Below are 17,284 nucleotides of genomic sequence, written 5' to 3'. Positions count from 1 at the left end.
AAGTTTTAATTTTAATTTCAATTCAGGTTAGATCTTTTTTGTGTGCAGAGACCCAATTACGCACGCGCGGGGCTTAGAGGGAACATTGCTTGTGACTTAGTATTTCTTTTGTTGATAAGCCTGTGACCCGAGGCGCTGAGTAAAGTCTGGAAAATAGGACTATTTACTGCCTTCAAGGGGCATAGGAGACAACTCCCATGCATAAACTGTAGTTAAAAGATGGTTTAAGCTTCAAAGTCTGAAAAATGAATGGAAGGACCTTAAACCTGTATTCTTTTTAATGGCCTGCAGGGGGGGGCAAGCTAAGTCTATTATATTCCGGTGCCTCTATGGGAAAGGAAAAAGAAACTAAACATAGTATCTGGGCAATTCCACTAAGATTCTGATAGTGGAAGAAAAAAAAAAGAAAAGTGAAAAAAACTATTTAAGATACCCATGGAAGACAATTAGCTTATCTACTAGCGTCTGTTGACCCAGGCTTATATAATGGACCACGTACCCAGGGAGTCAAATACAGTCTAAGAGATGGTTGGTTTTTTTAAATTGTATCCAAGAGAATTGTATTTTTTATATAAGATGCACACATGTATAATAATAAAATGATATCACTTGTAGAATACAGTTTTCAATGATTCCTGATTCCTCTACACTGATGAGGTTAGTAGTCAGCTAACTAGTAGAAAAAAATAAAATGGATGCCCTGTCGTTCTGAAAATTGTCATATTTATTCAACCAATTCAGGATAAATTGCAGTCAATACTTCTGTTTTAACATTATTATTGTCAACAAGAGGACAAAAAGGTTTTCTCTTCTGTGGGCAAATCCTAAAAGTGTTTTCCTGAGAGAAAATCTCCCTGAGCTCTACTTTTGTTTCAACTTTCATTTGGAAGCAGGACTGTGGTGCTGGCATGAGGCACTGAGAGGATTAAAAAGAGGAGGAGATTATCAAGGAGAGAGGAAGAAGAGGACAACAGGTGTGTGTGTGTGTGTGTGTGTGAGAAAACTTACAGTATAGTATTATCATTACATGAAAAAGCTCTGGCTGCCTCATTTTCAATATAAGGTACTTTAGAGCTTTTAATGAAATTGTATTGTGATGTTTACTTTCATCTTGCTCTCCATTTCAAACTATTCCATCTACATGTATGTACATGTTCCTGTGTGACGAAAAGAATAAAAAGCCTCATCAGCAAAACAAGTTGGCTCCACCAAACAGCTGTGCCCATGTGTCTGTAACTTGATGAGCCGTGAATGCTACTGACGCTGACTGAAATGCAGTCAAGTCTCCACTAAAAGGTTTTGTTTTTCAGTTCTATCACATCAAATATTTCATGAAGTGTCTTCCTGTTTTCCGCTGAAGCTAAAAAGTGTTTCCTAAAATGTGAAACTGTTGCTTCATTTTGTTCTGCTTTTTTGGTCATTTGAGGTTTTTCCTCAGAACTTTATGAATCCACCCATCTTCTGTGGCTTATCATGGTCCGGGTCATGGGCAGTGTTGGGTGAAACTTCTTTAGTAACATTACACATTACTGCATCACTGAAAAATGTAATGTGATTACAGTAATTCGTAATCACGTTACATTAGCCACAAGCATCTGCACAGACAGGGGGGGCTGTAGCTCAAGAGGCTGGACATCTACTAATTGGAAGGTTGGTGGTTCAATCCCTGGCTGCTCCGGCCTTAATGCCAAACACCCTTGGGCAAGACGCAAACCCCCAAGTTGCTCTCCAGTGAATCCATCTTGTGTGAATAGAAAGCACTTATGTGTGTATATATGAGTGAATGAGGCAAGTTGTATAAAGCACTCATTTACTGCACGCCAACCCAAAAACTCAAAATCTTACCAAGTATATTTGTCTAATTTCTAGTCAAAATATCTCATCACTCTTAAAATGTGACAATCAGCTACAGAGTAACATTTCAGTGAGATATAGAAAGCTGTGTTTAGACAGAATTCTGGAGAATTTTCACTTGTTCCTGTGACAAAGTGGCTGGGATTTCATTCATTTACCATTTGTCACTTACATATGTTGTTAATTTGTCTTGTGTTATCTTATAATGAATCATACTGCTTTAATGTAGACACTGCAGATGTAATCTTGGCTCTACATACCATCCCGGTCTGTTTGTGGTAGCATTGGTTACATTCATTACACCTGTGCAAATGTTCTTAAAGCTAAATGTCAGTTAATCATTAGTTGATTTGAATCTTTCATTTGTTCATGTAGTTTGGTTACACTTACCATTCTGTGTTCCTTTGCGCAGGTCCAGTATATAAAACAGGTGTATGAGAGGGGCCGCCCGAGTACTTCCTGGTTATATAGGGTGTGATGTCAATGATCGAGTTAATTGGGTGTAACCAAATGAAGGGGTTTTTCTTTTGTGTAAAATTATTTATTTACTTTAAAATAACCTCATGAGTCGGATTGTGGGAAGAGACTGACTTTTCAAACTGTCAGTTGGCTAATTGAGTTTAAGTGGAAGAATGATTTTATTCCTGTTTCTTTGTCTAGACTGTGTTATTTGGTCTAACCTGTTTTCTCAATGGTAGGGATTAATAAGGGTTCAGCTGTGGGTGGAATTCTGTGTAAAGCAGGTGGGATTTTGACTTTTTGAGTGAAAAATTGTTGAATGGTGATGCCAGAAAACAAAGGACACTTAAAAGAAACTTGAACAGTCTGCTGATGCTTTCTTCCTGTCACTTTCCTTGCTGCTTATGTTATGCTACCCCACAGTTCCAATGGCAGATTTCATTCCACTTATTTCAAGCAAAAATATCTCGTATTAAGTGGGAAAAAGTCTAAAAACAAGTTTGATGAGATATTTTGACTAGAAATTAGACAAATATACTTGGTAGGATTTTGAGTTTTTGCAGTGTAGCCAAGAGCCGAGAATGATGTTAAAGCCCGACTGCATGCTGCCCAGCAGCCGGACCCTGATCCTCAACAGGTAAAAAAGACAGGGTCCATTTCCAACTGTGTGTTTTTTAAAAGCAGAATCACCATGGCGATCGCTTTGAAATCTCTTTGTGCTATATTTCATCTTTGCTTTGCCTTAACCCCGTTTGTGTTTATATGGAAATACTAAAGGGAAGATCCTATCCTATGAGTAATGTAGTAAGTAATGTAATGAGTAGTGTAACATCTTACTTGCTCTGGCAAGTAATTAAGTAATGTACTGTGTTGCCTTTAAGAAAACTAACAAGTCATGTGTCTAAACTACTTTTTTAAAGTAACGACTCCTACACTGGTTGTGGGGCTCACCAACATCAATCCCAAATACAAAATGTGACCATGAACTGCATTTCTCCATGTTTTACACCACAGCCAGATTTAATTCGGTGTTTTCTAAAATGAACATTTCAAAATTATTTTCAAAATTCTGATTAAGAAAGCAAAAGCTTAGAAAGACATGAAAGCAGAAGTGCATGAAAGAGCGTTTTGTAATTTCCAAACTCTTAATGAAAAATCTCATGACAAACCGAACAGCTTGTAATTGATGTATTTTATTGTGAGATGGGGAGTCATAAAAAATGAACAAAAAAGACAAAACAAAAACAATCACTATAAAAAAAGATGAGGGTGTTAAAGAGGGGGGGCATATAAAACTGGGTGCGGTCATGACACTGACATATAAAGTAACAAATTGGCACAAATAAAAACAAATAAGAACGTACGTCAAATATTATTTTGGCTTGGCAAAAAGGACAATTTGTGGGATTAAGGATCATCCTTCAATACAACAGAACACACTCATGCTATTAGACATACAATTAGTTTTCAAAAGTTCAGTAGCTTCATATTAGAAAGGGGAAAGAAAACTAAACTAACATGAGAATGGATGCAGAGGTCACAGGTTCCAATTTTCAGGCTTGCAGGGTGCGAGTTTCTTTTTTTCCCTAAGAAAAACATCACTTCATTTGTTCCAAAAACATACTTCAGTATGCCAGAGTCTGATTTTTCCAGGCTTGTAGTTATTTGCCATTGATTCTTTTTTTGTCCCATACTAAAATATATTATCGTATTAATACAAACTACAGTATTGTACACTACATAGTGTAATAAATAACCATAAAGAAATATAAAAAATAAGACACATAAATATAAAAGTTCTCTATGACTAAAGAGACATACCCAACTCGCTGGGGGTGGGGATAATACTGCCATTGCTGAAAACATACAGTACGCACACGGACACGGAACATAAAACAACGTAAGAGCAAAAAAATGAAAACAAATTAAAAAAATGAAATAAAAAATAATACTGACAGGTAAAACGATGTTGGATTAAACTCCTAGGATTCATATTTGCCTACATTTTGTTACCTGAAGAGACATCTGAGCATTTCATGGTGTGTTTAAACAAGTGCACTGAATAAGCTTCAGAAAGGCAGGACACAGTCAAAAATAAGAAAGTGTATTTCATCATCACCCATTTGAAAAACAAAATGTGCATTGCAATTTTTTTTCCGTTCGTTTCTCAGATTAGGTGAAAGCAAATTCTTTAAAATCTATAACACAGGAACACATTTTACGCTAAACTATACTCTCTCTGGTGCGGCCACCGGCCAAAGTTAACAGTATCCCGGCTTATCGGTTGATCTTGGACCCGGCAATACCTGATCATAGCTCCAACAGCAATATTCAGTGGCACTTTTGATATGCATGCTTCTCTTGTTTAGTTTGATCATTTTAATGTTATTTTTTTGCATAAGGCTCTGAGGGTGGGAGGGTGGGGCGGGGTTATAGGAAGGATGAGACAGTTTTCTACATCCGCTTTCTGCTCGCTCTGAACTTTAAATAATTTGTTTGACATTTTGAGCTTTATACTGTCTTGCTAGTAACTAAAATTAGCTTAGCTTAGCAATAAGCTAAGCTAATGGAAACAAAGGGAAATAGGTAGCCTGGCTCCGTCTAAAGGAGAGGGCGACGGATATTTGAGTGCTGCTTTATCAGCTTAAATGTAGAAGATATTGGGATACTTTTGATTTGTTTTTAAGAATTGCAGAAATTGAGGCCTTTTATATTTGGTGTCATTACATAGCTGTTAGCTGTTGCAGCACATGTAGCAGAGCAGCATTACAGATGAACAGGCTATCTCATAGATATTTAGTGAAAAACTTTCTTGAAAAGTTTAACATAAACAATTTCCCTTTTCAATATAACTCCAACATACTACATATACTTTGTATCTTTATATAGAACAACAGCCTTTTCTATAGGTGAACCTGGAAGTTAGCATTCCTTCAATAAAAAGCCAGTAAGATTTTTCCACTGGCTTTTGGATTATCGTGGAAAATCTCTGTGGAAACCTGAAAGATACGTAACATGATTTGTTAAGCAAAATCATCTCCACAAATTGTTCTAAAGTTAGGCTTTGCCATGACTTTGGCATCACCAATACTAAGCTGCTGAGTATTTCCCAGAAACTTCTGTAGCCTCATTTAGCCACTCGTTAGCAAACGTCTACTCTGGGACATGTAATAGCGTTTTCTAACATAGTTTACGATTGCATAATAAAATGTGACCATGCCTTATGTTAATCTTATAGAAGCTACGAAAGGTTATATAACTAAAGAAAAAACCCTGATCTTAAGACAGCAGAACCAGGAGTGGGAAATGCCAATTGAACTGCATTTAGGCCACAGTGAAGCATTTGCACAGGGGTAAACATGACTGTGTGCAGTTTTAGGGGTTTAAATTAATGATCTATAATGTGCTAGTAATTGTTCAGACGCTGCCAGGCTACCAATATGGCTAAGTGGTTTTGAGCTTTACACCAAATTGGTATCAAGAAAGAAAATATTTGCCCAACATGTCAAACAATTTTTGTTAAATGCTGATTTTAAAAAAAGAAGAAGAAAACAAAGTCTCAAAGGAACTAAATGCTGATGATATTTTCTTCATAAGGCTCATGATCCAATCAAAACTATAAAAAAAGAAAGAATTGTAACGCTAGCATCTGCTAGCATGATGGCATTGTATATCTAATGCGGTAATACTGAAGGGTAGACAACACAACTCAACTGCTCCATCAAAAGGTAAACCAAGCCACTTGTAGTGCACAGGATTTTTTCTTATTTTCCTTCCAACCTAACAAAATACTGACTTTTTTTTGTTCATTGGCAATAAAAAGATATAGAAATATCTCCCGAACTGTACAGGTTTTAAAGGTTAAAATATGAGTGATAAAATTAGTAACACTGATAAAAAGAAATGACCCAAGGTGTTTTAGTAATAAAACATTATCTAAAACGTGTCGGCTCTAGCTTCCAAAGTCTGTATAATGCATGTCCTTCATTTGTTAAAATTCACGTTCGTCTTCGTCTTTTTCTTTACAAATGGATTTTTCTAACAGCGAGAAACTGTTCTCCTGTGGAAAAGTCACTAGTATTTTTTCAGGCACACCTGGATTTCTACACAGTAGTGAACTGTCAGAGTGACCAGACATCATCTCGTGCGTTCTTCCTCTGCACACAGCGAGGAGGAGTCTGATTGTGTCTAGTAGAGGAGTCTGGTTCCTCGTTTAGTCTCCTTTCTCCCGTGGCGTCTGCTTCTCATCTTCACAAACCTCGTTCCTGTTTGTTTCGCTTTGACTCTCCTCTGCGACCTCTCCTCCTTCTCTTTCGCTCAGGCCACCTTCAGTTTCAGCTTCAGGGGAGCTTCCTTCAGTTTCCATCGCCTTCTCCTCCTCCACGTTGGTTTCTTCCTGAACGCTCCCGAGCCCATCCTCCTGTCCGGTGTCAGCCTCCTCTTCTCCTGTCTCGCTTTTTTCCTCCTCTCCTCCCTCTTCCACCGCTACTCTCTTCATTTCCTCCTCATTCCGCTCCTCTGGCTCGTCCTCCTCTTCCCCTCCTTCGTCCCCTATCTGCACCACCTGGATATCATCCATGTCCACCACGCCTTCCTCCTCCTCCTCCTCCTCGCTCTCCTCATCCTCTCTGGTGCTGCTCCCTCGCTCATCTGAATCCAGCTGGGACGGGGCCAGGAGCTGTCTCTGTGCCCCGCTCAGGACCTCCATGTCGATCTGGGTCTCGCCGTCCTCCTCCGGGCTCTCCCGCCCTCCCGCTTGGCTCTGCGTCTCCTTCTTGCAGTAGGAGTAGCGGTGGTTCATGTGCTGGGAGTAGGAGCCCGAGTGGGAGAAACGCTTGCCACACTTGTCGCACTGGTACGGCTTCTCCCCCGAGTGGAGCCGCATATGTTCGATCAAGTGGTGTTTGTGTTTGAAGGCCTTGCTGCAGATGCCGCACTCGTGAGGTCGCTTCCCTGCAGAGAATAACAAAGCAAATAGATGTCAACACATCAAACATATTTATGCAAAGAGAAAATATTAACAATAAACATTCAGGGAGCAAATCCCCCATCATGCTGTCTGAAAGGTGCCAGTGCCGGAAAGCTGAAATCAGTATCTATCATCAGTGTATCCAAGGAGAACATTTCCAAACAATACAACAAAATCACAACGATTGTGCTTCAAAACTTTCAAGAAAACTTTATCCAGGCAGGGAGCAGCTAGTTTCACCTAGCATGAGATCATTTGGAGCCGAAAACTGTGGTCCCGAGCCAGGTATCAGAGTAATAAAGAAAAAAAACATCGAAAATGCCTCTGAGAGTGTTGACCTGAGCTTGGCCACAGAATCATCATCATGGAGCAATCCAAATCACTACCAGAGCTCGCCTCTTGCTTCACATGAGAAGCTGGCAGCGCAGAGGTGGGGAGTTGGCGGAAAGAAATTCTCAGACCTCTTCTGTGCATGTTGAGTAATACCTGCTGGAATGGAGGTGTCCACCCTTCTTTATGCTGTAGCTCAAAATCCCCCTTTTGCTCGCACTCTGACTCATCTTTCCCAGGACCCAACAGAGTGAGCGATGGTGAGACAAGTTCCGGTTCTGTTTTTCTGGCTGTGTTTGTGTGAAGGCCCTGGGAAACACGAATGTTTACCTGTGTGTTCGTATTTGTGCCTCAGGAGCGAGCTGCTCTTTTGGAAGATCTTGTCGCACAGGTCGCAGGCGTACATGCCGCTATCCGTCTTCTTCATCTTCTTCCTCGGAGGGCCCGAGTCTGAGTCGTTCTGCTCCTCGACTGTGGAAACACCCTCTGAACCCGTGTCTTGCCTGTCCTCCTGGGGAATATGAGAAATTAGACACACTTGTAGGAATGCATAGTTATGCTCAATCTGTTTGACAGCAAAAGACAATTGATGACTCAGAATACCAGTAAACTATGTGTCCTTTGTGGGATGTGGTACTGAATCATCCCCTGATCATAGGTTTTTACCAATCTTTTCCTAGAAACTCTGAACCTAGCAACCTATCCACTGCTGTAGTCAAACAGGCTGCTTGGCATGGCTAAGGAGCAAATATATATGCATAGGGCTCCTTTTTACAAGACAGGTCTATGCCAATCCACTTAACACAAAAGTATAATACAACAGCGATAAATCAATGCGGCAGGCAGAGGTGCGGCGCTTAAACAGATTCCAACAGATCAATAGAAGCTTTGCAGTAAAGTGCAGCCTCATGTCCTCTGGGTGACAGCCCAGGAAGATCACTCACACACCCAGGCATCTACATCCATCATTAGAGGCCCATTAGATGTCTGCACAATGAAGAACTATTAAGGGCTATCATTTTTACAAAGAGCCCAATTTTGACATTTCTATATATGACTTATTGATTTGATTTTGGATGGTTTCAGACTATCTATCAGGTGATGGTGGTTCTGAACAACAAGCCCGTACATGGATTGAATGTTTTGACTGATTGCTCCGAAAAAGATAAAAGCCAACTTGATTCCGATGCACTTGATTCTCAAAGTTGTTCATGGATTAAACCCTCAATCCTTTATATAACTCACATAATTGAAGGCAAACATATTTTCTGATAACTCAGGAAACTAATTAAGCTCTTTTGTAAGCATTAGAATTAAAGTGTTAATTATGAAAAATATGCTTAAAGGGAGCTATTCTGCTGAATAAAGGAGTGGCACCGGGATTAATCTGAACTGTAAATCATGCAAAACTGCTCTGTGAATAAAAACAAAGAGCTGGAAATGGGTGTAATAGTTTAGCTTTTTAAGCTAGCGATTAAACGATTAAGAGATGGGAAAATATGAAGCTACCACTAGCCTCTTAGCTTAGAGTACCATAAAGCCTTGAAAGGGGCGTGACAGCTGGCCTGGCTCTATCAAAAGGTAACATAACCCTTTCTGTCTCCTTTGGCACGTAAATAAAAGGTAACAGTTAATTAGTGTGTCCTATTAGCGATGAGTCAGAACCTTTGTTTTACATATTTACATAAGCTAGCTAGCTTCATATTTAGTGTGCAAATACGAGTAGCATCATTGTATCAGCTCTGCTGCTAATAAAATGAGGGGACATAAATGGTGCACACCTTGACTCCGTTGAGGTGGATGGTTTCGTGCGTTTCGGTCCCTGCGGGGCTGTTTGCTGTAGTGGTATAGGTGTAAGCCAGCTGGGGGATCAAGATAGTCTGTTTGTTGTTGGTGGCTAGTGCTCTTAGGCATTGCATTGTGGTGACGATGTCAAGAGATTTGGCACTTGGCTGGCTGGCGTACAGTGCGGTGGGGCAGGTGCCCATGGCTGAGAGTGGCAATGCCTCTTTCTTTGTGCAAGTTAAGTTTAGGGGTTCGTCCATGTTGGCGGAGCCAGAGGAAGGGGAGGGGTAAAGGCAGGTTTTATTGGCCGCTCTCTCTGCTTCATCTCTGGCTGGCTTCGGCAGCGATAGGTCTAGGGGTCCCTCGGTGCTCTGGGTTTTCTTCGCTGGGCCAGGACCTCCGGCTGTCAGATTTAGTGGCGAAGGGGAGGCCGGCGAGCTGTGAGTGCCGTTGATCTCTGCTGGGGTAGCTTCTGTTGGGCTGTCCTGGGTCACAGGAGGAATTATAGTGGCTTTGTCCTTCCCTGGGACCAGAGACACCACGCTGTTAGATTCACAAGTGTCCTCTTCCTCTGAGGGAGGTGTTGGGGCACCCAGAGATATCTGACCCTCCTGCATTTTTTCAAACCACTTCTTTACCACAGAGACCGGGAGGCTGACCGAGTCAGAGATCTTGGCCAGCTCATCCTTGGTGGGCTCTGCGTTTAAGGCAAAGTAGGCCTTGAGCAGTGACAGCAGGTTCTTGGGCTGGCTGCAGAGACCTCCGTCTGACAGCAGGGCAGCAACAGTAGAATCGGACCTATCCAGGCCTGCGCCATTCAGTTTGAGACAATCCTTCTTGCAGTGCTTTAGGGCGTGGAGTGCATCCAGCCCACCGGGACAGTTGTCACACAGGAGACAAGTCTTAGTGGTCTTCTCCTCTTTTTCTTTTGTCTCATTGGCCCTGTTGCCTCTGATAGTCAGATCTTCTGGGAGTTTCTGGGACTTGAACGTGTTGGTGGTGGTTTGAGCTGGTGACATAGGCTCTGGCTCTTTCTTTAGATTATGGGCTGTTAGCTGACCCTGGTTGGGGTCCAAATTGTAGTTGATAATGATTTTTGCATTTCCATCCTGACCCACTATTGGCAGACTGATGGCTGAGATGAGTTGCTGTTGTGGGGTGTGAAGCGTTCCAGTGGTTAGCCCCGAGTTCACCTGGCCTTTGGCATTGTTTTCTAGCACCTGACGGATGACATTACCATCCACCGCCACTTTGAGCGCATTCTGCAGGTCTGCCAGATTGATGCTGATGGGCGATACCAGCCCCACAGTGGGTAGGACCACAGCTTGCACTGTGCCCTGCAGAGGAGCTGCAGCTCCTCCGCCGAAAACGCCGCCATTCATGGCGGTCACAGTCGGGGACGATATCACTGTTGGCTTGTACTCGTAGTCTACAGGTTCTGTCTTGATCTGGTTTAGCGGCAGCTGCTCCTGCAGGGGCTTGCTGTGCTCCAGCTTCTCCCTAATCTGAGTGCGGAGGACCGAGGGTGGTGTTGAAAGTCCTGGTGACTGACCCTGGCTCTGGGTTTTGGCGTTTCCTAGGCGCGATCTGCCGTTAACTGAGATGACGCTGATGCACTTCTTACTGCTGATGTGGGAGCTATATGAGCCCGAGTGGGAGAAGCGCTTCTTGCAGTTGGAGCACTCATAGGGTTTCTCTCCTGGATAAAACCACAATGTGTACAAGGGAGAAAAAGAAAAGGGCGGTTGGGGGCAGGAGAAACAAATTTCCATTAGTGAATGAAGCTAAATGAGCAAGCTAGGCTATGAGCAGCACGACAGGAAAAAGCTCTAATGCATTTCAATGATGCTTAAACGCTGATGTAATAGCACCAGTGGGAAATGCCCTTCTCTAATTGCTGTCCCATAATGCCAAAAGAAACACAATTATTGCACATTAAGGAAGAGCACACAATGGACTGAAACATGATGAAGGATATCTAAATATGGGGAATTGGCTGAAACAGAAATAAAACATAAATATTGCTTCAGAGGAGACTCAAACATCTGCGGCCAACAGAGGCTCGCGAGGCGTACGCCCGCCCCGCTCACGTCCAAGCACACGCCCATCCACAAACACACACACGCATACACAATACGCTGCCATGGAGACAGGGGTTGTCCACTCACCGCTGTGAATGCGTAGGTGCTCCTTCAGATGGTGCTTGTATTTAAATGCTTTGCCACATTCAGTGCACTTGAATTTACGATTGCCTCCCGACTGTGTGATGTGTCTCTGTCGGGAGAGGGGTGAGGCAGTGAGATATACAGTGGAAACGCAACCTTTGAACTGCGACTAATTCATGTCATTAATCAATGGAGGGCAAAAGTTCTTGTTTATTCATCCTGTTTGGAAGCTGCTAAGGAAACTAAGCTAAGATAAGCAGGGTCGATTTGAACAATCGCTACAGCGTTGTGCAAGCAGGTGTGCTACTGGAACAAATCATCTCTAATCGTTCTGTGAAAAAGAAATTGTCAGAAGTCAGTTTCTACCTGATCTCGTGCACTCTTGTGGACCGTCATGTGCCTCTCCAGCTGGGCGCGGTAGGCGAAGCTGTAGTTGCACTCGGGGCAGCTGAAGCTTTCCTCCGTCTTCTCGTGCCTGTACTTGATGTGCTCCTTCAGAGAGCTGTAGCGCTTGTAACCCCGTGCACAGTACGGACAGGTGAGCAGCTGAGAGAATGAATCCGGAGTTCCTAGTGGAAAAGAAGGGCAGAGAGTGAGCAGGGGAAAGAAGAAGGGGTTAAAAACTCCTGATGTTACACGTGGCCTGCCACAGTGCGACTCCTGTGCTATTTAACCAATCCCTGAGGGATCCTCCCCCACAGGTAAACAGGACACAGGTACCCAAATGGATGATTAATCATCTATCCAAATGCCTGCCTGTCTTTGTAAACAAAACATATGTATACGACCACATTTTGAGACTTCATTTGCACTTCAGAAGCACTTGCAGCTTTCACTCCCTTCATATCTCATGATCCGATGTCCTGTTGCGCATTTGAAGCATTTCAAAAAACGCCCACGCACGCGGAGAAAAGTGAGCGTGGTAAACAACAGCCTCCCGTCTGGATCCAATCTGGTTAACACAGGGTCTCAGTTGGCCAGCTCCCACACAGGTAAAACATTACTTTGTTAACAGGTGATGTATTAAGTTTCCCCTGCGGGACAGGTGAGGGCCTCGAGATGGGAATGCACACACATTATCGCTCAGGTAGCTGTGAGTCAGAGCTCACACAGACGTGACAAATTTACTCAGGTGTTGCTTTTTCCTCCTCCTCTCACTATCCCTCCCTCCTTCCCTCCCTCTCACCTCCCTTTTTCTTTTTTTCCTCTCAGTGGTAGCAGGTAAAAGCCAAAAGCCCGGGAGTCATAAAGGCCCCAGTGTGCTGCACTTAACAAATAGCAGTGTGTGTAATGATGTCGGAAAGTGGCGCTAATGGGGTGGAGTTAACACCAGAGGTGATACAGTGAGCAGGTAGAGCTGTTTCCCCCCCGCCCCCCTGGGGCGAGTAATTACTGGGTGGGTTGCTGTAGCTTTGAGATCTAAGATGAAAAGTGTGTTTTAGAGCGAGCAATGCCCTGTACCATTCTCGTCGTGGATGCCGGTATCGGGAGTGCCCTGGCGCTGAGGCTCGTCGTCCGGGGCTTCTGGGTAGATGACGGCTGTGTCTCCCTGCTGGAGCATCTCCTCTACGAGGGCGTCTGTGCTCACATCATCCTCGCCATCCGAAACACAATCCTCCTTCACTGCGAGAGGACAAACATAGAGTGATTACAGCCTCAACTGCAGAAATGTTATTGATTACCTCGTTATTTTGACACCTTTTTTTCTATTGATGCACGCTGCACACATGAAACCTTAACCTTTGTATATGAGATGCAATAATCCATGGTGTCAAAAAGAGTGTCATGACTGAACTGAATCCCACAAGCCCAGAACGAGGCGTGCGGCGTTGAGGGGGAAAAACACAACATCCTGAATGCTACACTTCACAATAGGATGAGAAACTAATTAACATCAAAGGCCAGAGGCTACTGTATGAACACCATGCTCTTTGTTAGAAGTGAATGGACAGCCTCTGTTCCCTATGTTAGGTAAGGCACTTGTAGAGACTGGACTGATAATTAGGTGATGAATCTTGTCCTAATGCATTGCAGCAGACAGACATTTCACGAGACCCAGCACACACAAACACACACACACACACACACATGGACGCACAAACACTGTGTTCTCTGAAGAGGCTTGGCCTTTAGACTGTGTTTAATATCCCAGCAAATGAGGTGCTGTATGTGGAAGCCGAGCGCCTTCCTTCTCCACATCACGTGAGCCCGACTAGCTAGTAACGAGCACTAATGACCAAGCTGCGGTTATAGGAAGTGTAACCTGAGGACAGACTTGGGGATGCATGAAAGCTTCCTTCCTTCTTTCTATCTCTGCTCTCGCAGCGCTTCCTGGAGTGGCTGCCGGAACCAGGTATAGCATGTCAGCTATTAAACACAAGCATTATTCCTCAATGGATATTATGGATATGTTAGCGTGCCTGTGTGTGTCATTACAGAGAATAATTGGAATAGTGAGCTATGAGCTAAAAGCAAAGTCTACTGCGCTGGTGTTTACCAGGCAGATGTTTTATGGCTCGATTTAAGCTCTACCCCTGCTTAGTGCAGATTTGAGGATTGTGTTTTGTGAATTGTGAGCGTGCTGAACGACGGGGCCAGCTGTTTTCTCCTCAGAGACGGGAACAGGTGTAGCACTTCATGACTCGCCGACGCACAGTGAATACCAGCGCTCTTACGCACAGCCTCACTCCGGCTTCCTCTGGCGCACCTTAACAAAGCTGTGAAACAATATGAGGGCACTCATTTGTTGCTATGGTTATTAAAGACCATTTGAAGAAAACCTCCCATCCTGGAATGAGCCCGTGGGAGATAATATGGAGAACGAGGCGGTCTGTTGATGAACGTGTGTGTGTGTGTGAAAGCACAAGCCAGCAGCAGGTGCTGAGAAAGTCTAATCGAGGAATTCTCAGCCCACACTAGGGGGCTGAAAACCCCCTGAATATCACTCAGCTTTTCTCCCATGACCTCAGCAGCAACAGTAACACCCCGTAGACATGTTTACCTCATTTTTCATAGCAGAAGAAATCATTTGGCATTTTGGGAAATGGCTTTCTGGCTAAGGGTTAGATGAGAAAATCAATATCTAGCATTTGCTCTGATGAGTTAAAAAAAACGACCGTAGCAGAGGTAAGCTGAATTAACCACCTCCCACTCATCAAAAAGCCATTCAAAAGACAACTCTGCCACACATCTGAACCACATTCAGATTAGTTGAAAAAGTTAAAGGTGAAAAGACAGAGAGAGGGAAGAGATCCTTTTCCATCTAAATTTGGTTACAGAGTTGAATCCCATCCTTCACTGCTTAAATCCAGTGAGCGTCACCGCAGTTGATCCTAACCAGGTGGACCAGTTTATCACACAGCTAACCCAGAGAGACACACAAATCATCAGCAGTCACATTCACACTTCCGCAAAGTCCAACAAGAGAAAGCACAGCACGAATAAATAACAGAGGAACAACTGTGAGTAAGTAGCAGACACGCCTCAAGTACATACACTGTACTTGCCATATATTCACAGTATGAAATCAGCCTGGTTTAAAAGTGGCCAAGTATCCAATTCTGAGCAAGATGTGTCTTGCTACAGGAAGATCAATCAATTATTTTATCTCGCACGATACATACTGGCCAATCCAGATAAGAAGACAGGCCTGTTTTTAAAAAAACATAACACATGTGATCTAACTCCACACTGTGAAGTTACAGAAAAGGAAGCTCATTTTTAGACATGCTTTTCAATGGTTTAAAAATATACCTCTCCTACATTTCATGTTTTAAACTTATCTCATCAACACTTTTTTTTTGGGTGGGTGGTAATATTTTAATTTCTCTACTGGAGCTAATGGGATCTAAACCCATCATTGGTTAAATATGGAACAGATCTGATGGGCAGATTTTATTCACTATTTCAGGGCTCGATAAAGGTCATGACGGGCTGAGCAAAATTAGCCCAGAAAGCAGCTTCCATGGACATCTGCTGCTTGGTGAGCTGCGTTTAACTGGCAGACACGAGAGTCGGTTGGAAGTGAAAGCTTCATATTTTAAAGTTATGCTGACGTGCAGAACATGTGTCACATGTAGCAAACTGATGATCCGACAGCAGATCAGCTCTTTGCTACAGCAAGCTGGGTTTAGCTCCCATCTCACGCTTAAAGGCAACATCCAAACACACCTTTAGGCTACCAAAATGTTAAGCGTGTGTGTGAAGTAGAGTCCCAGTTGGGGGTGCGTGTTGGAAAGGTATGACGTGTTTCTCTCGGCTCTTTGCTAGGTACAGAGCCCGGCCAGAAGGGTTCGCGGGCTTTGCCGAGGCGGCTCCGTGTTATCAGGCTGCTCCCCTGCTATGAAACATCACACATAGGCCATTTATGTTGCTGACACAGGGATGTGAATGCACCGCTGCACAAGCGAGTTACAAAACAGCTGCAGAAACTCGGCCCCCGTGAGGTTGTAGCAGGATGTTCTGTTGCAGCTCCTGTCTAAAAAACTATTTATTGCACGGTGTAACCCAACTACAGCACATCTTAGAACAAAATCACCAGACCACCCACTCTCTCCTCTTCTCTTTCCCTCGCTCCCTTCTCTGCCCACATCTCTGCAACAAGATACAATGCTGTCCCATGATGCATTTCCTGCCCTGGCCAACCTTTGCCCCTGCTGCTTCCTGTGGTCGTGCGTCCAGACCCGTCTGCCGATTCTATCTCGGCTGGGCGATGCGTATCAGCAATCGGGATTCACACAGGCACTCGTTAGAAAAGATGTTCCACTTTATCTCCTGTCAGCAGGAGAAGGGATGTGAGGTATTTCCAAGTCCACAATGATTTACTTATCCTTGGCTTAGTGATATCAAACATTTGTGCTCTGAGTCTCTACTGAGCAATCCTTCCAACCCTCGGGGGTTTCTTCCTTTCCCGTGGCTCAGTTTTAACATCACATGATGTGAGGCACACAGGAACGCACTGTAGGTGTTGATGTGCGTCCATGAAGCCACAGAGAACCACAAAATGGAGTTTCAGCAAGCATCAAATATTGTCTCTGCATATTAAGCTAACAGTGAGGAAACAGGGAAGACTGTGTTTCCCCAGCCTTTCACTGCAGCCTCGCCATATCAAAGCTCTCCAGCTCCAGCCTACCTATTCTCTGAGATGTAATCACACTCCTCGAGTCATTAAATGTAAAGCAGAGGCCCTCCCAGGTCACCGCTCTCTTTACCTTTCCCTCCTCATGACTTAGTCAGCCTGTCCTTAGAGGACAGCAGACTGCAGTTTACTGCAACAATACTGCTCCACAATCATTTAGGAGTGAATGAGTAATGACAGCGAGCAGGGCGACCCATGATACCGTATAATCAAGAGGAATGATTCCCAAGGACAGAAATGGTGAGGGAATGGATGAGGAGGTAAAAAAAGGAAAGTAGGGACGGTGCAGAAAAACAACATTTTTTTCCAGTTTGGAGCACAGCAGTCTCTGGAGAATGGGTGTCAAGGCTTTAATTTGAAGCAAACCGGGCTCTGCTGAGGAGAAGACTAGTGGGTGGTGGTCACTTTTTCAAGGCTTGCACCAGATACTCTGTTCTCAGGAGTGCAGGAGAGATGAAGGGCCGAGAGCAAGGGTTTGTTTAAAGGACTGCGGCTTTCCCGTGTTTCATCAGTGCGATCCAGGGCGACAGCTAAGATGCTGCTTGATGTATGAGATGTGGGCTAGACAGAGCGTGTGTGTTTGTA

General features: G+C 43.6%; 1 protein-coding gene across 2 annotated transcripts in view; it reads right to left on the bottom strand.

Moving 5' to 3' along the window:
- Positions 1-3,422: 3,422 nt before the first annotated feature.
- zeb1b (zinc finger E-box binding homeobox 1b) overlaps positions 3,423-17,284 on the bottom strand; it is a 50,210-nt gene continuing 36,348 nt past the window's right edge. The window contains exons 3-8 of one of the 2 annotated variants that reach the window (XM_086307330.1): positions 13,024-13,185; positions 11,929-12,131; positions 11,566-11,671; positions 9,394-11,096; positions 7,943-8,120; positions 3,423-7,266 (exon numbers count right to left, since the gene is read on the bottom strand). In XM_086307330.1, the coding sequence (XP_086163456.1) occupies positions 6,527-7,266; positions 7,943-8,120; positions 9,394-11,096; positions 11,566-11,671; positions 11,929-12,131; positions 13,024-13,185 (3,092 nt within the window). In that variant the 3' untranslated portion in view covers positions 3,423-6,526. Of the gene's footprint in view, positions 7,267-7,942; positions 8,124-9,393; positions 11,097-11,565; positions 11,672-11,928; positions 12,132-13,023; positions 13,186-17,284 lie in introns of both variants that reach the window. The other variant, XM_086307329.1, reaches the window with a different exon arrangement.

Source organism: Aulonocara sp. 'chitande type north' Nkhata Bay, linkage group LG9, assembly GCF_057382095.1.
Source record: "Aulonocara sp. 'chitande type north' Nkhata Bay isolate Kocher_YH1m ecotype deep benthic linkage group LG9, A_spYH_male_GT1.1, whole genome shotgun sequence".
NCBI classification, from domain to species: Eukaryota; Metazoa; Chordata; class Actinopteri; order Cichliformes; family Cichlidae; genus Aulonocara; species Aulonocara sp. 'chitande type north' Nkhata Bay.
Note: the sequence above shows the minus strand (reverse complement) of the source record. Positions and strands in the feature narration are given on the sequence as shown.